Here is a 17,643-nt window from a genome sequence, read left to right on the forward strand (position 1 = left end):
AATTTTGCCATCACAGGAATAAATAAATGCAGCATTGATCAGCATAAGAGTGGAGACTTTCAAAAACATTTTAAAAAATCTTACAGACCCAAAACTTTTGAACAGTAGTCAAAGAACACTACACTCAAACTACACATCAAGAAATATGATGAAAAAAGCCTGGTAATGGACACCGGGGGGGCCAGATGATAGGACAGTGTCAGACATCTCTTGACTGCTCTGTATCATCATCTATCATCAGCCCTCTGTCTGCGATCCCTTACAGCTGAAAAACATACCATACACTGTAGGTCAAACTGCCCCTGAAAATGTTGGAAATGCCTTCCATTGTGTCAGATGTAAGATAAAGCTTTTATTCTGAATTCAGAGATATAGATATTGCCTTTCCAGAGGCTTCACACAGCATTGATATGGGCAGCTTTGAGGACCCTACAGGGAACAATAAACCTGACACACATAAGCAGCCTGATTGAGGAGGGTTTGCCCTGCAAATGGGAAAATGTTTACCTATCTCTCTTCGGAGACTAGAGGATATAAGCAGCAGGGAATGAAGTGCTGACAGCTAGCTACTCAAGACTTAACAAACTTTCACAAACTTTCCATAACCACTAATCTTGAAGTCAAGAAGTTTATAAAACTGCCTGAAGGGACAGTTTGCATTTAAGTCAGGATTTATTCATCCTCAAAAGGAGATGTCTGGCAGAATGTTCACGCTGCTCTTTTCCACACAATCATCATTAATCACCAAAAATTCCAAAAAATACAAAAGATAGTCCTTATACAAATATTGTAATATGCACAAATGAAATATTACTATTTAGTTTTCAAATTTTGCATTTGTAACTGATTACAAGATGGACAAGAACCAATAGCGTTTACCATTATTAATACCAAACCTAGTGATTAATTACTAATATTCTGTGTACTATTAATCAATATTTAATTTGCACAATTTTAATATTTGCACATTCAAATTTGGCACTTGTAACAAGATACACAAGAAACAATAGCATTTACCATTAATAACAAACATGGGCCAAGATTTACTAAACAGGGCAAATTAGCGCAAGACATAATTCCATAAAAGCACAGATGGGAGAGGAAATGTGCAAATTAAAGAACACAGACGCAGCCAAATCATTTCCATAACGATCAACAAAATCTACCAAGTGCAGTGCAAATTAGCATCTAGTTTAAGACATTTTTGGGCATTAAATTCTGGCACAAACACCAGTAAATTGACTAGAACAAACCTTAATAAATCACCTTGCATGAATAATTTAAAGGGTTAGTTTATCCAAAAAGTATTCTTGTCGCTTCATAACATTAAGGTTGTTAAAATAGTCCATGTGACTACAGTGGTTCAATGTCTTTACTACCTTTTTAGGCCTTGAAAGTGGTAATAACGTTCCAGTCTATGTGGGGATGTTTGATTTCATCAAAAATATCTTAATTTGTGTTCCAAAGATGAACGAAGGTCTTACGGGTTTGGAATGACATGAGGGTGAGTGATTAAAGTCCCTGTAAAGTTCAAATTAAATAGGTGTTCTGAGTTTGTCACACCACAGAAAAATGTGTTATTAACCACCCAGCCAAATTTGAGCGGGGCGGGAGTTAGTCGGTTCGGCCTCATTCTGCAGCGGATTATCAGTGAATCTCAGTTGTCTCTGAGGAAAGTTTGTAAAACTATCCGATGTGAAATGACCACTGCAAAGGCAGGTGTTGGTGGTGATCATTAGCTCTCCATCAAGGTAGCTCTTCACAAAATTAATCCACCTCTTCTTGATATCATCATTGTTTTATAAGTTATCGCAACCAGGTAATTTTATGTGGCGAAGGCATAACTAGCTAGCAAAGTGTAGGCTAATGGTTATTTGGCTGTCACCAGACCAAGCTCAATTTAAGAGTCTGCTATGTATTTTCTACTGCAAAAGAGCCGTGATAAATGAGCATAATTCAAATAACTCTGTATGCAATTGGATAGTCCTTCAACCAATCAGACCACAAGAGGCGTGATCAACGGGCATCGATCCATCGCTTCTCTATCCGTCATCGTGTTAAACCCGCCAATAGCGCCTGGTGGATAAGCCAGTCTATGATTGGTTCCCGCAAAAGTGTAACAGAAGCAGTAGAAATTAATGTACAGGTTTCCAGACTGAGTTGCAGGGCTAAATCAAATCGCCGGCAGAATCGCCAACTATCCCTTTAAATACTTTCTTCCAATAAATTTAGCATCTGAAAGGAAAACTCCTACAAATGCATTTGCAATAAGGTTACCCGCAAAAATAACTGTGTCCACGCCTTTTCAGCTGTAATTTTTTCACTGCGTGTCTTTATTAAATCCTGACAGTTTTTTAATGCCAAAAGAGGATTTGCGTTGGAGCAAGCTGTTAGTAAATCTGGCCCTTAGTGATTCATTTCTAATACTCCATACTATTGATTAAATGTTAATTTGTGCATTTAATATTTGCATATTCAGATTTTGTCACTTGAACCAATAACCTTTACCATTATTAATAACAAAACTGGTATGGAATCACCTTTCAAGAGCACTTTTTTAGTTAAACTTGTTTCATAGAAGAGAGAAAATCCTGCCGATACAATTACGATTTTTGGATAAACTTTGTGATTAGTAATTGTCAAGTATGTATATAGCAAAAACATGTTTACATCGGCATCCTCCCATGTTCAATTTCGCTGTTGTACCTGCTCTGGTGGTGTGTGTGATAACAGCACAAAACCCCACACGCAGTTTCAGACAGTGCTGCTGAGAGCTCAGAGAGCGGCTTAGCACTCCTTTCAGGACCAAAAATAAGCTCTTAAAATACTGAACAAAAATCTAAGGCTCAGATAAAGGCTCAGGGGAGAAAACACACTTTGCCAAGAACCAAATCGATGCGCCCAAAGCACGTTTAAGCCTTGCAGATGTGCACAAACAGACAAGCCAGGCATCCCAAGTATCCTACAGACCACACAAGCATACCAGCGTGACTTTAGTTGTCAGATCCAATACGCTTGTGCCTCGTGCATTAAGGTACATTTCCTGAAATTGGTGCGTATTACAACTGTGTCCTCTACAAGCGGCACCATTAGAAAGGGCAAAAAGATGAGCCTAGATTGAGCAGTGTTGTTGTTGTCATGGTTACCGCTGGTGGCATTCGGCTTTTTATCACTAGCCCGGGCTGTGCAGGGCAGAGACTGATTGAAAGGGCTCAGGCTTCCAGACGGCCTAAGGGTTTAATGTGGAGCACAAAATGAAATCTGTAGGAGTTAGCAACACTCTCTCTGGAGAATTCGGTGCCTCATTAACCCTTTATATTCACAGTTACCATATACAGTAGGATACAAACAGAGAGCATATTAGTTAAAGGAACAGTACATGCAAAAAAAATAAAATCTGCCATTATTTACTCATACATAACCTCATATCAGTCCAATGTTGTTATTACAAAAAAAAAAAAAAAATTCAGTTTAAAGAAATTAAAATAAAAATGTTGGGGTGAACTGATCCATTAAAGTGACAATAAGAGAGGTGAATAGTGCTTTGCATTGTTGTTATAATATTATGTTATTTAAAAATTGTATAAATATACCGCTTTATATTGTTGCATTTACATATATTTTATATCATCCATACTGTGAAAAGGTAGCATTTATACTACTTTATATTGCGACATCTAGTATATTATACTATACAAATGTAATACTTCATGCATTATTATAAATAGTGTTATAATATTAGCAAATTAACATTAATCATATGAATATTATATAGTACTATAAATGAGGAATATGCTTTAGCCAGGTTTTTTTTTTAACTATAACTATATGATTACATTTCATATACAGATATCACATGATACTATACACCACACATTATATACACACAAGCAGCCCCCAGGGATAAACTCAGATAGACGTGTCTTCCTCTGAAACAGCATTTGGTTTTCAATGAGAATGAAAATAAGCTTGATGTCACCTAGAAAGAAGGAAAACAGGGATACAAAATCCTTGAGGGATACAGAGAAGCCTTTTTTTTCAAGGGTTTGTTCTTTTTTTGGACTGTGAGCCTTGTCAAAGCCGGTTAAATCTGCAGAAGCTGATGGGCACATGTTGTTATGAAACTGTCTCGATCAGAAACATGAGTGTATGCTACATATCGCTTTGAATCATGCAGGTAGCTAAAAATGATTACGTGTTTATTTTTACATGTCTCGCTTCATATCCGGTGCCAAGCATTAGCAACAGACGGCATATATGAATAAATGGTAATCTTCAAAAATAGTTAGGCTTTGTGTCAGTAAGCATGATGAGACAAATCCAAAAAGCCAATGAAGACATGGACAGCACTAGGCTAACAACGTGAAATGTTCTGATAAACACAAAACAAGGTATGTTTGAATATACTGAGGATACATTTTCTGTAGTAGTTAAAGTTCCACTATATCTCCTAAAAAACATCTTCTCTTCTTCCTCCTCTCCAGCTGTTTTTGAAGCAAGTTTCAGCTCAGTAGGAGTATGTTAAAGCCAGCCTATCAGCAGCGAGCACCTTGAGGGGCCGCCAACCTGTGGCTAAATACAATTACCACTTCACTCAAGTGGCCCTTGAGGGGGATAGGCATCAACTGAAGAGAAGGGGACCTCTTTTAAAGTTTTAAAAAGGTATTTATCTACATGTAGCACATTTTCATAAAATGAATCTATGCCAAGAGCCTTGATAAAATGTTCAGTCTTTTAATAAACTTGGCAATCTACAATATAAACACAGTTGATTATCATAAAGTATCTGCACTTATATGCATATTTGTGAAATTGTGTACTTATTCGTTCTATTCCAACAATTTACTCACAAGTCTGAAACCGATTCTATTATACTTTTTCATTAGCCTGACGTCGTCATACTCAATTCTAGTCAGAATATGAGTCTGATACTGCTCCATTGGGCTGTGATTATGGGGCGTGTTTCAACCGAACCAGGAAAGACCTCAATTGGATAGACCTACAACCAATCAGAGCAACGGAGCGACGCAGAACTCAACTGCATGCACGCTGGAAGAAGTAGAAGAAGATGAGTGCAAACGATCTTTGCCGGTGTTTTAAATAGAATTTTAGGATACACAGAGTACTCACCAACACGATCATCATTTTTGAGAGAAATAGTAAAGATGAATGCATATAAATATATAATATAATTCAACTCAAGCGCTCTTTGGTAACATGAATGCTTACGTTACTGTTTATCATCTGTCCATCATCGTATAAAGCCCGCCCTGCCAATTTCATTGGTCCGAACAGCTCCTGTTCGGGCATAGTTGCACCACAACGGATCAAGACTAGACCGCCTAAAGATGGCTTGTTCCCCCATGAAGGGGGATGAGGGGATGGGGTCAAAGAAAGTAGTCTACCTGTAATATGAAGCTTTACCTGTAAATATGAAGATACATTTCTAGCTCTGACTGATTTTAAATCGTTATGTTGGCCACCCTTGAAATGGGTCATACCAATAACAGTTGAATAAGATTCACTATAAAACTGCGCTCATTCAGGGATGCACATTATTGCATGGACGGAACATATCATGCTATGTGTTTAAAATGCATATTCACAATTCAGTTGAATGATTATATTTGCCCTCTTTAATGAGTGCAGTTTATGTGTCAATCAATTGCACATGAAAGTTGCATTCATTACAACAATAGTAGCTAGCTATATAAACTCTTAAAGTGACAGCAGTCTAATATTCCTTCTGCTGTCTGTCACGTTAATAAAAGAACAAAAGACAAAGAAAATCACTCTCTGCTCTTGACTGAATAACTTTTGTAACTAATTGTAAGCATTAAACTGTATTTAATTTATACAATGAAGACTATCCAGTGTTATTTTACATTTGATTACTTTAATTTCTGTAGTATTTCTTACCTGAATATACTGTATACCCTCCTAAAAAAGCTGTTTTTTTCCCCCACATCTCTCTTTATTCTATAGCATATATTTGTGTTGTTGTTTGATATGTGTTTATTTGTTCTTATTTTATTACCATCTTTTTTTTTATGAAAATAAAAATGTTGCATTGAATAAAACTAGATTTTTGTTTGCATATGCTGTCAATTATAGTTCTTTAAAAGAAAACCAGAATCTGCAAAAATCAGTATCGGTAGGTCACACTTACAAAATATAAATAAATCGGAAATTGGAATCGACCAAGAAAATTGTAATCAGTGCATCTCTAATAATAACAGATAATCTTTACATAAAGAAACACTTAAATATTCCACTAAGAGGGTTATTTGATTAAAATAGGATAGGGAAATCAACACAACAACCTACTGGCTTCACATTTTGCATATATCCCTGATCTCACTCACAACGGCCCAGCTGTTGAACTGGTAATTTATGTGCAACAAACCAAAAGGATAATCAGCGTTTTGAAATTGGACAGAGGTAGGAGGAGAGATAATACCTTTGAGGACGAATTTCATCAATAACCAATTAGCCCCATCCTGGAAAACCCATTTCATGCAACCTGTCGTTTCAACAAAATTTGAAAAAAACCAGATCGGCACCTTTACAGCCAATGTGACTAGCAAATATGGCCTTGTTTGAACCAACTGCCCTTGCATCCCACAATGCATTGTACCTGCGATAACAGGATAACTGGAATATGCCACGGATCTGCTGCGCAGGCTTCTGTCGCCTGGCAACCGGCTGGCCGAATTGATTTTGCCTGGTTTATTATTATTATTTTTTTAAGCAATCTGCATTTCCTTTGGTTAACGCTAATGATCAGTTCTTTTTAATTCATTAGGAATATAGCAGCTTTATAGACACACAGCTATCAGATATCCTGTTAATGAGGACGCTGTCTGTTTTATAACGAGAGGAAATAAGGAGGCTGTTTCCTCCAGTGGCATCAGCATTTCCAGCGCCTGGCTCTGACAGGCAACAGAAACGCTTCTCTCGAAACGCTGAGCCATTGGCAAGACTCATCAGCCAGCCAATTGAGAGGAAATAATTCAACATGGCTCCAGCTTTTGGCAGATTATAACTGGATGATCATAAAACACTGTCTTCCTTCCACGCAGCTAAATATGGCCTCAGCTACTTTAGAGTGAAAATCTGATGACAGAAAGGAAATGCTGAAACTATAAAATATTGTGCACTCCACAGACAAATAACATATGAAACTGTCAGGGGGATACAAGTGAGGGGCCGAACAAAATAACAGCCTCTTTTAAGTAAAAAATGGGCCATAGTTTAAGCTGGCTCCAATCAAGCACTCCATAATAAGCTTATCAAGGACTGTAAGGGCGATTTTCATATGCAGGTAACAGGATGGTCCTGTCTGGGAATAGAGATGTACTTGCAAAAACTGGGTCACAAAATGCACTTGCACAAGATTTCCACTATGTGAATTTGGTATAACTTTTATGTCTTCAATTGATTATTAAATTGTTTTTAAATCAAATCAATTTAACTGGCTTGCCTTCTTCCCAAAGTGCATCCTGGTGCCATGTGTTCCCCAGGTAAGCGACGTACACGCACCCGGACATCCACGTGATTCATCAGACCAGGCTACCTTCTTTTATTGCTGTGTGGTCCAGTTATGATGCTCACGTGCCCACTGTTGCCGCTTTCGGCAGTGGAAAGGGGTTAGCACGGGCATCCTGAATGGTCTGCGATGCACTGTGTATTCTGACACCTTTCTATCAGAACCAGCATTAACTTCTTGAGCAATTTAAAGGGTTACTTTAAGTAACTAGCAGTAAGCAGTGATTAGCAGTAAGCTTTGTATCAGTATATATTCGAATTATGGTACTTTCTCCCCTCATATCCCCTTGAGACGAGAGAATTAAGCATTTTATTTCCTGAAAAAATCCTCAGATGACTGATGATTTTGAGTCATCAGAGGATCTTTTGGCCAGAGGCTAGACTACAGTCAGTAGTAGGAGCTAGTTCCGCATGTTTTCAACCCGCCCATAGGGGTGGGATCTCACTCACAGAATGTAAATGCGCATGGCCACTTGGCTCGGGCATTCATAACGGAGCGGTGCGGAGCAAAGTGAGTGTTTCAACTTTTCAATGTATTCCTATGAAATTCCTATGCCCTTCCATAGGCATGATCTGAAAACGCGCCAGACTGGACACGCGTCGTGAATGACTGCCGCGCTTACCTCAGCTCTGCTCAGCTCTTCGCTCTCGTGATGAATGAAATCGGACTCCTGCTGCGTCTTTGCCGTGACTTTCGTTCGGCTCACTCACACTTTATTGAAAAGACATGTTTAGTTTTTAATTGTAGTGTCTATTCTCTAACTGAACTAAATTATTGTATTACTATGAAAATCAAAACGACGGTGGGGCGGTGTCATGGTGGGAAAGTGATAACCAGTGGCCGTGGCTTTGGAAGTGGCCTCGGAAGTGGCCTCATTGGGCAGCGAAGCAAGTGCATTCTGGGAGTTGTCGTCTTTCATCGACATGAGAAAAAAAATGCATTTTCTGTCTTTTCTCAGTCTAGAAGGCACCAAATTCAAAAATAATTTCACATTTCTACTACATAAATGACCCAGTTTAAATACACATTCATCTTCCCAGCGCTGAAGTACCCCTTTAAGCTACAGTAGCTCGTCTGTTTGATCAAACCACATGGTCCAGCCTTCGCTTCAGCATGTTAATGCTGCCAGTAATAGCAGCTTGCACCAACTTTATTTTATTAATGTTAATTAATATAATTCTAAATTTATTTTTAATAAAAACAATTCACAAAATTAAATATGTGAATAATAACAAGATATTAATATAATAGTTATATTAATAGCTGATTCCTGTCGGGAGTTGTGTATGTTGTGTTTTGTGTAAGTTTCATTCCTGGGCTTCAGTCTTAATTGCATTCTTGTTAGTGTCCTTGGTTACTGATTACGATCAGCTGTCTATCATTTAGTTTCCCTGTGTATTTATACTCCCTGGCTGAATCCGAAATCGGCCCCTAAACCCTCAATCACTATTCCCTACGCTAGTCCACTAATACAGTTCACTTGAAGGAGTGAATGAAAACGAGTGAGTGAATTCGGACAGCCGTTGAGTGTACAATGGCTGTACACTTGTTATAGAGGGCATGCACGTGACATCATTGTCGGCCAAAGTGATTACGGTTTTTACATAAACACTGACTATACAAGTTTTAGGGCTGGACGAAATGACAAAAAAAAAAAAAAAATATATATATATATATATATATATATATATATATATATATATATATATATATATATATATAAAACATTGATATAAGTGATCACCCGGATTTAGACCTACCAATCGGTATATTGTATTTATATAAAGCGTTCACAGGCAAATTTGCTATATGTATTTCCCCGGCGTTTAAATAAATGTCAGGCACATATTAATGTCAGAAAACACGATTCCTGGCTGCATGTCAATATCTGGTAAGTTGTAAGAAACTCCATATCGAGTACAACCTTCAGTTTAAACTGATAATAATTTGTTTTACTCACGTTTTCACAGTTTTCCCTATTAAATCCAGTCATGCAGCAGCTCTTTTGCCACTCAGTCCGGCTGAGGGGGGCGTGTTCTGGCAGGAAAGTGATTTCATTGCATACCCTCTATTGCGGTGCAATGTGGGATAGAATGAGTGCACTCGATAACTACAAATGGCTGTCCCTTCAAATAATGCCCTATTTGAGGGAATAGGGGGTGATTTCGGATTCAGCCCATCTCACATGCGAGTAGTTTATGTTATGTTGCTATATGCCGTCATCTATGTATTCTCTTCGTGTTCATTGAACAAGTTAATCTTTGATCTTCGTTGTCATCATTCTGTGAACTACACCGTCAGTTGTGACAATTCCATCAATCGGACTCCATAAAAGCTTACTGTAATAGCAGCTTGATCCAACTGTATTTTATTAATATTAAAGAATATTCAAATTGCATATTAGTATTAGTAATACTGTTATTGTTAATATATACAATGAAAATATATTACAATCATAACAGGATTATAATATATTATAACTGTTGTTTCAATAATTATTGGGTCACACTTTAGATTAGGGTCCAATTCTCACTATTAACTATGCCTTTTGCCTCAAACTCCTTATTAAAGGTGGGGTAATTGGTGTTATTTCAAAAATGCTTAAAAAATGGTCTCAGGCCATGGACCAAAACAAACTTGTAGCAAATCAGCAGTAAGGGGCGTGTCTACTAATGATGGGGAGAAGAGAGCGCTCAGTGCACGTCATTATTCAAAATACATGACACAGGACGGACATTAGCCGAGCGACGACAGAAAGAGAGAGATGGCAGATAAAAAACACATGTGGAAAATGTCTATGGAACAAAAGAAGGCTTACGATCAGGAAAGAAGTATCAGCTCTCCAGCGCTGGAAAGAACTCAAGGAGTGCTAAGGCCTGCAATCGGACGCCGAGGTTGCTCGGCCGGTTACATATGTGTGGGGCGGAGCTATCAAAATAGGGGTGTTGTTTAAGTTTAGGTAGGATTAAGAGATGTAGAATAAGGTCATGCAAAATAAGGCATTAATACGTACTAAAAAACAGACAATATCCAAGTAATATGCATGCTAAGCAATTAGTTAATAGTGATAATTAAACTCTAAAATTAAGTGTTATCAATTATTGTGAACATGTTAAATTGACAGCCCTAGTGTTAACAAATAATAGTTTGATCTGAATTTGCAGCTTATGATGCAAGCAAAATGCAAAGTAATGCAATCGACAGATGTGACTGCGCATCCTGAAGTACAATTCAAGAATTATTTGGAGTTCAAGTCTATGCCTCTTCCCCCTTCTGGTGGGAATTTATGGATTTTGTGATTTGTGATGAATTGAGTCAGATAAATGATTATGTATGTCATCCGTTTGCTATATGTTCTGATTACTGTATCAAAATACCAGTAGTAGGTTTCATCCCGAAATAGGAAATACAACCATTCTAAAACTAATATTTGGAGTCAGTAAGATTATTCATCGATTTGAAAGTCTCTTGTGCTGTATTTGTTTGATCAAAAATACAGTAAAACCAGTACTATTAAAGAAAATAATACAACAGAAAACAGTTGTGCTGCCTAATATTTCTTTCTCCAGGATTTTGTGTTGAATAGAAAGAGAGAGTAGAAAGATCAAAATAACAGCATTTATTTGAAATAAAAATCTTTTGTAACATTATAAACGTGTTTACTGTCACTTTGGATCAATTTAATGTGTCCTTGCTGAATAAAAGCATATTATTTTCTTTTTAAAACTTTTGAACAGTAGTGCATATAAATAGACTAGCATATAAATATATCCAGTAAACCTTTTAGACAGACCCGACACCTGTAGTAAACCAGATGACTGTTTTCTTGTCTCATCCCCAGACAAAAGGGATGGCAGTGAGTCAATCATTATTCTGAGCCCCTGCTGCAAAAGCTGAAGGGTTGGCACCACGAACAACATCTTAACCAGTCAAACAGAGGCAGAATGCAAGATACACTGTTGCTCAGCACTCAGCCAACTGATTCATTCTCCTAGCAGGATGGCTTTCATCGGCAGATGCACAAACACTGAAAAAGGCCTTTAACCATTACTGTGTGTTCAGAGAACTGATAAGCTTATCTTTAGTGGGACCGCAATAACCGTATTGTAAGATGATACTGGCCACTAATAACTGCTCATATTGCTGTATAGCCACAATAAAGATTGAAAACCAGACAAATAAAAGCTCTAATGCGCTGATAGCATCCGGCACAATTGTAGCGGAAGACAATTAAAGAATCAGAGTGAGCTAAAAGTCTTCCTTCCTGATGATACTACTAGTAATGGATCGATTGGTAAACAGTAGGTGAAGACTAGTCGCAGAAATATCTGCTCAAAGGGTTTAAATTCAGTAGTTATTCGTTCACATTGTAGACCATTTCAAACCAAGGCTGCAAGAGAAAGAACGTGGATGATGGGAGGCCAGATTAATTAATGGAGTTCGTTCATGGCGACTGAAAATGCCTTTTGATAAGTCTTTTGTTCGTAGCTGCGTGTTTTGAACAAAGCCTTAGATAAAAGCATATTTGATATGCAGACAAGTGTTTGAAAAGCGCTCTCGGTAGAAAGGAAATGAAAAAGGAGTGAATAGGGGGAAAAAACTTCAAAGATCTAGATGAAACCAACAATTTATTTTTGTTTATGTGAAAAACAATGATGAAATGAAATGCAGGAGGAGAGATGTATGTTGAATTTAATTTATAGGTGCGTATAACATGATATATGCAAAAGCTTTTAAACCCGTAATAATGCATCCAATCAGGATCTGACAGACGCACGTGGGCAGAAGTCATGTGATAGTCACCTACCTCCACGATTGTGATCTTGGCTGCCTTGCACATGGGCTGGTTGAAGTTTCGTGCTGTTTTCCTGATAAAAAAAAGTACATGCTCAGCAAAAATATCTGTAAAACCAACATCAAACATGTAGAGCTGAGGTGGAATGTTATGTATGAAAGGGTGGCATGTTATTTCCTCTATTTAAGAGGCACTAATGATTAAATATGGTGAAATAAGCCATTGAACAATTGTCAATGGTAACACTTTATTTTGACAGTCCATTTTAAACATTCTACTAACAATAAACTAAGTAACTTCATAACTACATGTCAACTACCAGTCATTAAAGACTGTCTGCTTAATATCTGCTAACTTTTTATATTGATGGTCCCCAACAGACATTCTACTGACTATAGGTAACTTTGCAAGTACATGTCAACTAATTCTACTAACCCTAAAGTCTACTAATACTTTAATGAGAGTTAGTTGACATGTGGTTGCAAAGTTAATTATAGTTAATGGAAAGTCTAAAGTGGACTATTGAAATAAAGTGTAACCATAACAACTATTGAAGTCATCATCCATATTGGTGCCATCTTCCTAAAATGTTTTACCAAAGCAGAACAGCACATTTTTCTGCGAAAGGAAACAGTGCACCCTTGTGGTAAAACAAAATACTACATATTAATTTATGTAATACTGGAAATGTAAATGAGCTATAATAATTTCCTCAAATCAAACATAATACAATTTTTACCACACACAGCTATTTTATAATATTATTTATAATAACCTTTATATGTCAACATACCTTTATTTTTTAATTTCTATTCACCAAAGAATCATGAAAAAAGGCATGACGATTTCCACAAAAATATTAAGCATTACAATGAACATTGATAATAATAAGAAATGTTTCTTGAGCATCAAATCATATAAATCAAGCATAATAAGAATTATGTCTGAAGGAGCATGTGACACTGAAGACTGGCATAATGGCTGGTGAAAATTATTACATTTAAGAATAAATTACATTAAAATAGAAAAGAGATATTTAAAATAGTAATAATACTGATATTACAGTAAAAATATTATTCGTAAATATATTATTAGTAATAATATTTATAATACTACAATAAATATATTTTAATATATTTAAGACACTTCTTTCACAAACATTTTTAAATCTTACTGACCCCAAATCTCTGAACGGTAGTGCATTTAAAAAGAATATTAAAAAAGATATTGTACTATTTTCTTTTCTTTTTTTTCTTCTTTAAAGGGATTGTTCATAGCCTGGCGTGGCCATACTCAATTCTAGTCAGAATATGAGTCTGGTACCGCTCCATTGAGCTTTGATTATGGGGCGTGTTTCAACCGAGCCAGGAAAGACCTCAATTGGATAGACCCACAACCAATCAGAGCAACGGAGCGACGCGTAACGTTAGTTGTCAAATGTCAACAGAACTCAACTGCACTGTGTTACCAAGTCCGTGTTTTTCTCCATGTCCGCGGGTTGAAGCGACCCCAATTATGTGATTATATAAACCCAGGAATGCGAATTTTAGCAGGCAACCTTGCCAAAATAACATATTTTGCCAACCAAACGCCATTTTTTTTCCAGAGAACCCCCCGGAAAGTTATTGTTTTGGGCTATAGTTTTGAGTAGCAATTGTGCGCGACATTGCAAAAACACTTGGAAACCCTGTCTGCACGCACGCTGGATTAAGTAACGTTACAAGAAAAAGATGAGTGTAAACGATCTTTGCCAGTAATAAAATAATTTAAGGATACGCAGAGTACTTACCAACACGATCATCGTTTCTGAGAGAAATAGTGAAGGTGAATGCATATACGAACAAGTTCTCCAGTTTAGGATAAGAGCAAATTCAACCCAAGAGCCTTCGATGACGTGGATGATTACGTACTGTTGATCATCTGTCAATCATCGTCTAAAGCCCTCCCTGACAATTTCATTGGTCCGAACAGTTTCTGTTCGGGCATAATTACTCCTCTATGGAGCGAGTCCAGACCGAATTGCCCGAGCAAAACATGTTGTGGGCGGGGCTAAATTCGGCTGGCATCCAGGCTAGATTGTTCACCCAAAAAATGAAAATTACCCTTTGATTTACTCACCCTCAGCCATCCTAGGTGTATATGACATTCTTCTTTCAGACGAATGCAATCGGAGTTATATTAAAAAATGTCCTGGCTAATCCATGTTTTATAATGGCAGTGAATGGGAGCCCAAAATTTGAAGCCTAAAAAAGTGCATCCATCTATTATAAAAGTAATCCATACAGCTCCGCAGGATTAATAAAGATCTTCTGAAGTGAATCGATGGGCCTTTATTAACTTCCTGGAGCCATATGGATTACTTTTATAAATGGATGGATGCACTTTTTTGAGCTTCAAATTTTGGGCTGCCAGTATAATGCTTGGATTAGCCAGGACATTTTTTTTTTATATAACTCCGATTGTATTCATCTGAAAGAAGAATGTCACATACACCTAGGATGGCTTGAGGGTGAGTAAATTATGAGATAATTTAAATTTTGGGGTGAACTATCCCTTTAAGTATTGTATTCTCTGTGGGTTGTATAATGATTGGAAATGACTGGGTTTGAAATTGCAGCCATTTTAATAGTTTGCCTTGTCTACTGTGTTTAGAATTTTATCTAAAATAAGGTACTGTTTATGTCTTCTTTTCAAAAAAGTGTCTCATGCGGCCTTGCCTTCAGTGTGGGTATGTGCTAAATGGAAACAGTAAGGTGAGAGAAAGGAGCTATTTTCAGGTTTGGGCAAAACACCAACCACACCAGTGAACATGTGATACTGTTGGGTTAAGGAAAACAGCTTCTAATCTGTCTAGGAGAAGAGAAAACATTTGTACCTGAAGATGACATTTCCAGCTTTGTCTGCTTTCCAGGCTTTGACCAGTGCAAAGTCACCCGTGATGGCTTTTTCCATGATGAAGTGCCGGCCATTAAATTCACGCACCTGAAACATGACAGCGACAGAACATAATAGATCCGATATCTATTTTTACTGATCACACTTCAGATATTAATAGCAATCAAACCTCATCTGCAGAGACATGAGCTGTATGATTGCATCACTGGAAAAACTGGAAGATGAGCGACAACTGACCTCTCTGGGTTCACTGGCGATGGCAATGGTGCCGTCCTTGTTGTATTTGATAGGAGAGCCTCCCTCTTGGATGAGTGTGCCATAGCCTGTGGCAGTGAAGAAGGCAGGCACACCTGCGCCACCGGCCCTGATCCTCTCCGCTAGCGTGCCCTGCCGTCAACGGAGCACAATGCGGGTAAACAAAACCCCCCTGATTTGATTTGTTTTGGAAGAATGGTACTATAAAATCTTTAGCATACATATACTGGGCAATAAACTTGCCATTGAGAACAAAGGTAAAGTGTTTATTCTGAAGGTCCGGGTAAAGAATGGTCTCACCTGTGGGGTCAACTCCACCTCCAGCTCGCCACTGAGATACTGCCGCTCAAACTCCACATTCTCCCCCACATATGAAGAGATCATTCGCTTGATCTGTTTGGTCCGAAGGAGCAGGCCCAGACCAAAGTCATCCACTCTGTTAAAAACATACAGAAAATCCAAAACTATAGCTAAATAAATGTCTTTCTGTGATATATTTTATAAAAATTCTGTGTGTACACAACTGCTTTCTTTTATTATCACTTTATTCAAAAACACCTTTTTGTAGATGTCATAACTACCGAACATGACTGTAAAAAATTATCATTCTCCATTGACAACCATTCAAAGTTATCCATGTCAAATAAATAGTGAAACATACTTTTCCCTAGTTGCTACCATTGACGTCACAGATCAGGACAGTCACTAGAGATGAGACCGTGTGTGTAATGGTGACATCGGAAACATCACATGTCATTGTCCTACAGATCATATGGCATTTACAGCTCAAGGAGATTGGCTCAATATAACCTGGCTGGGAAACAGACTGCCCATGAAAAAAGATGCTAGATTTCAAATTGTATTCCTAGGGTCCTGCACAGTTCAAAAGTTTGGGGTCTGTAAGATTTTTTTTTTTATGTTTTTGAAAGAAGCCTCTTATGTTCGCCAAGGCTGCATTTATTTTGTTAAAAATACAGTAAAAAGTCATATTTTGAAATAGTATTACAATTTAAAATAACCTTTTTTCTTTTCCATTATACTTTAAAATGCAGTTTATTCCGGTGATGGCAAGGCTGAAGTCTTCAGTGTCGCATGATCCAGAAATCAATATAATATGCTAATAATGCTAATTTGGTGTTCAAGAAACATTCCCCATTATTATTAATGTGAATACAGTTGTGCTGCTTAATATTTTTGTGGATACTGTAAAGCATTTTTTCAGGATCCTTTGATAATTAGAAAGTTATAAAAAACCATTTATTTATTATAAACTATCTTTACTGTCACTTTTACTGAACAATTTAATGCATCCTTTCATTTCAACTTGAACCTTTCAACGGACACCAATCTTTTGAACAGCAGTTGGTTTTAATCTACAAACTTTCCATTGCAAATCTTGATTGTTAACCACCCTCAGATACTGCCTAACTGCAAACAAACAAATATACATTTCCAGAAAGCCAATGTCCAATTTAGGTTGAACTATTGTTGGAAAAGTAGCACTTATTCCCTAAATTGGTCTAAATCCAGTGTCCAATGAGCATTCTGTAGCAAACAGGTTATTAAAATTCAGAACACGCAAGAATACAGAGACAAAGGCCATAAGAAACTTATGAAATGTTTTAAAGCTCTCTCTCAGACCCCTCAATACGGTGTGTGTGGTGGCTTGGCACAGTTACAGAAGCAGTGACTCAAAACTGATTTTGTCATTCATTAACAAATGGCATGACTTATTAAGACTTGAAACACACACGAGGTATGAAAATGTTGGCAAGCTATCCCATTTTTAAAGGCAGTTGGTGCAGTAGTGCAGATCTGGACATTTTTTACACTGTTAAAACCAAAGACGTTCTGGTGAAACATGAGAGTGAAATATTTTATAAGCTTGTGTATATTTTCTAGGTTCATTCGATCAACAGGGAGCACAGACTCTTCACGTCACGACTCATGATTCACTGGACCGAGAAAGGTTGCAATTAGACGCATACTGTGTCATGCCATGTTCTCATTAACTCTCTTCTAATGTGTCTTTTCCACTTTTTCTCCTGCCAGATAAATGACAAAGGCTTTTTTTAAGTGCTTAGAGACCAGCTTTAAAATAGAGGATAAAAGAAGTTATCTAGGCCACATGTGCTTAGAATTTACTGAG

At 37.3% G+C, this 17,643-nt stretch overlaps 1 protein-coding gene across 1 annotated transcript in view; it reads right to left on the bottom strand.

The window, feature by feature from the left end:
* Positions 1 to 17,643, bottom strand: part of oxct1a (3-oxoacid CoA transferase 1a) — a 58,351-nt gene that overhangs the window by 33,091 nt on the left and 7,617 nt on the right. Inside the window, exons 4-7 of the mRNA XM_079827967.1 lie at positions 15,795 to 15,930; positions 15,477 to 15,626; positions 15,220 to 15,326; positions 12,357 to 12,417 (exon numbers count right to left, since the gene is read on the bottom strand). Of these exons, the coding sequence (XP_079684093.1) occupies positions 12,357 to 12,417; positions 15,220 to 15,326; positions 15,477 to 15,626; positions 15,795 to 15,930 (454 nt within the window). The remainder of the gene's footprint in view (positions 1 to 12,356; positions 12,418 to 15,219; positions 15,327 to 15,476; positions 15,627 to 15,794; positions 15,931 to 17,643) is intronic.

The sequence above is a fragment of the Gobio gobio genome, assembly GCF_949357685.1.
Source record: "Gobio gobio genome assembly, chromosome: 10".
Taxonomy (NCBI): domain Eukaryota; kingdom Metazoa; phylum Chordata; class Actinopteri; order Cypriniformes; family Gobionidae; genus Gobio; species Gobio gobio.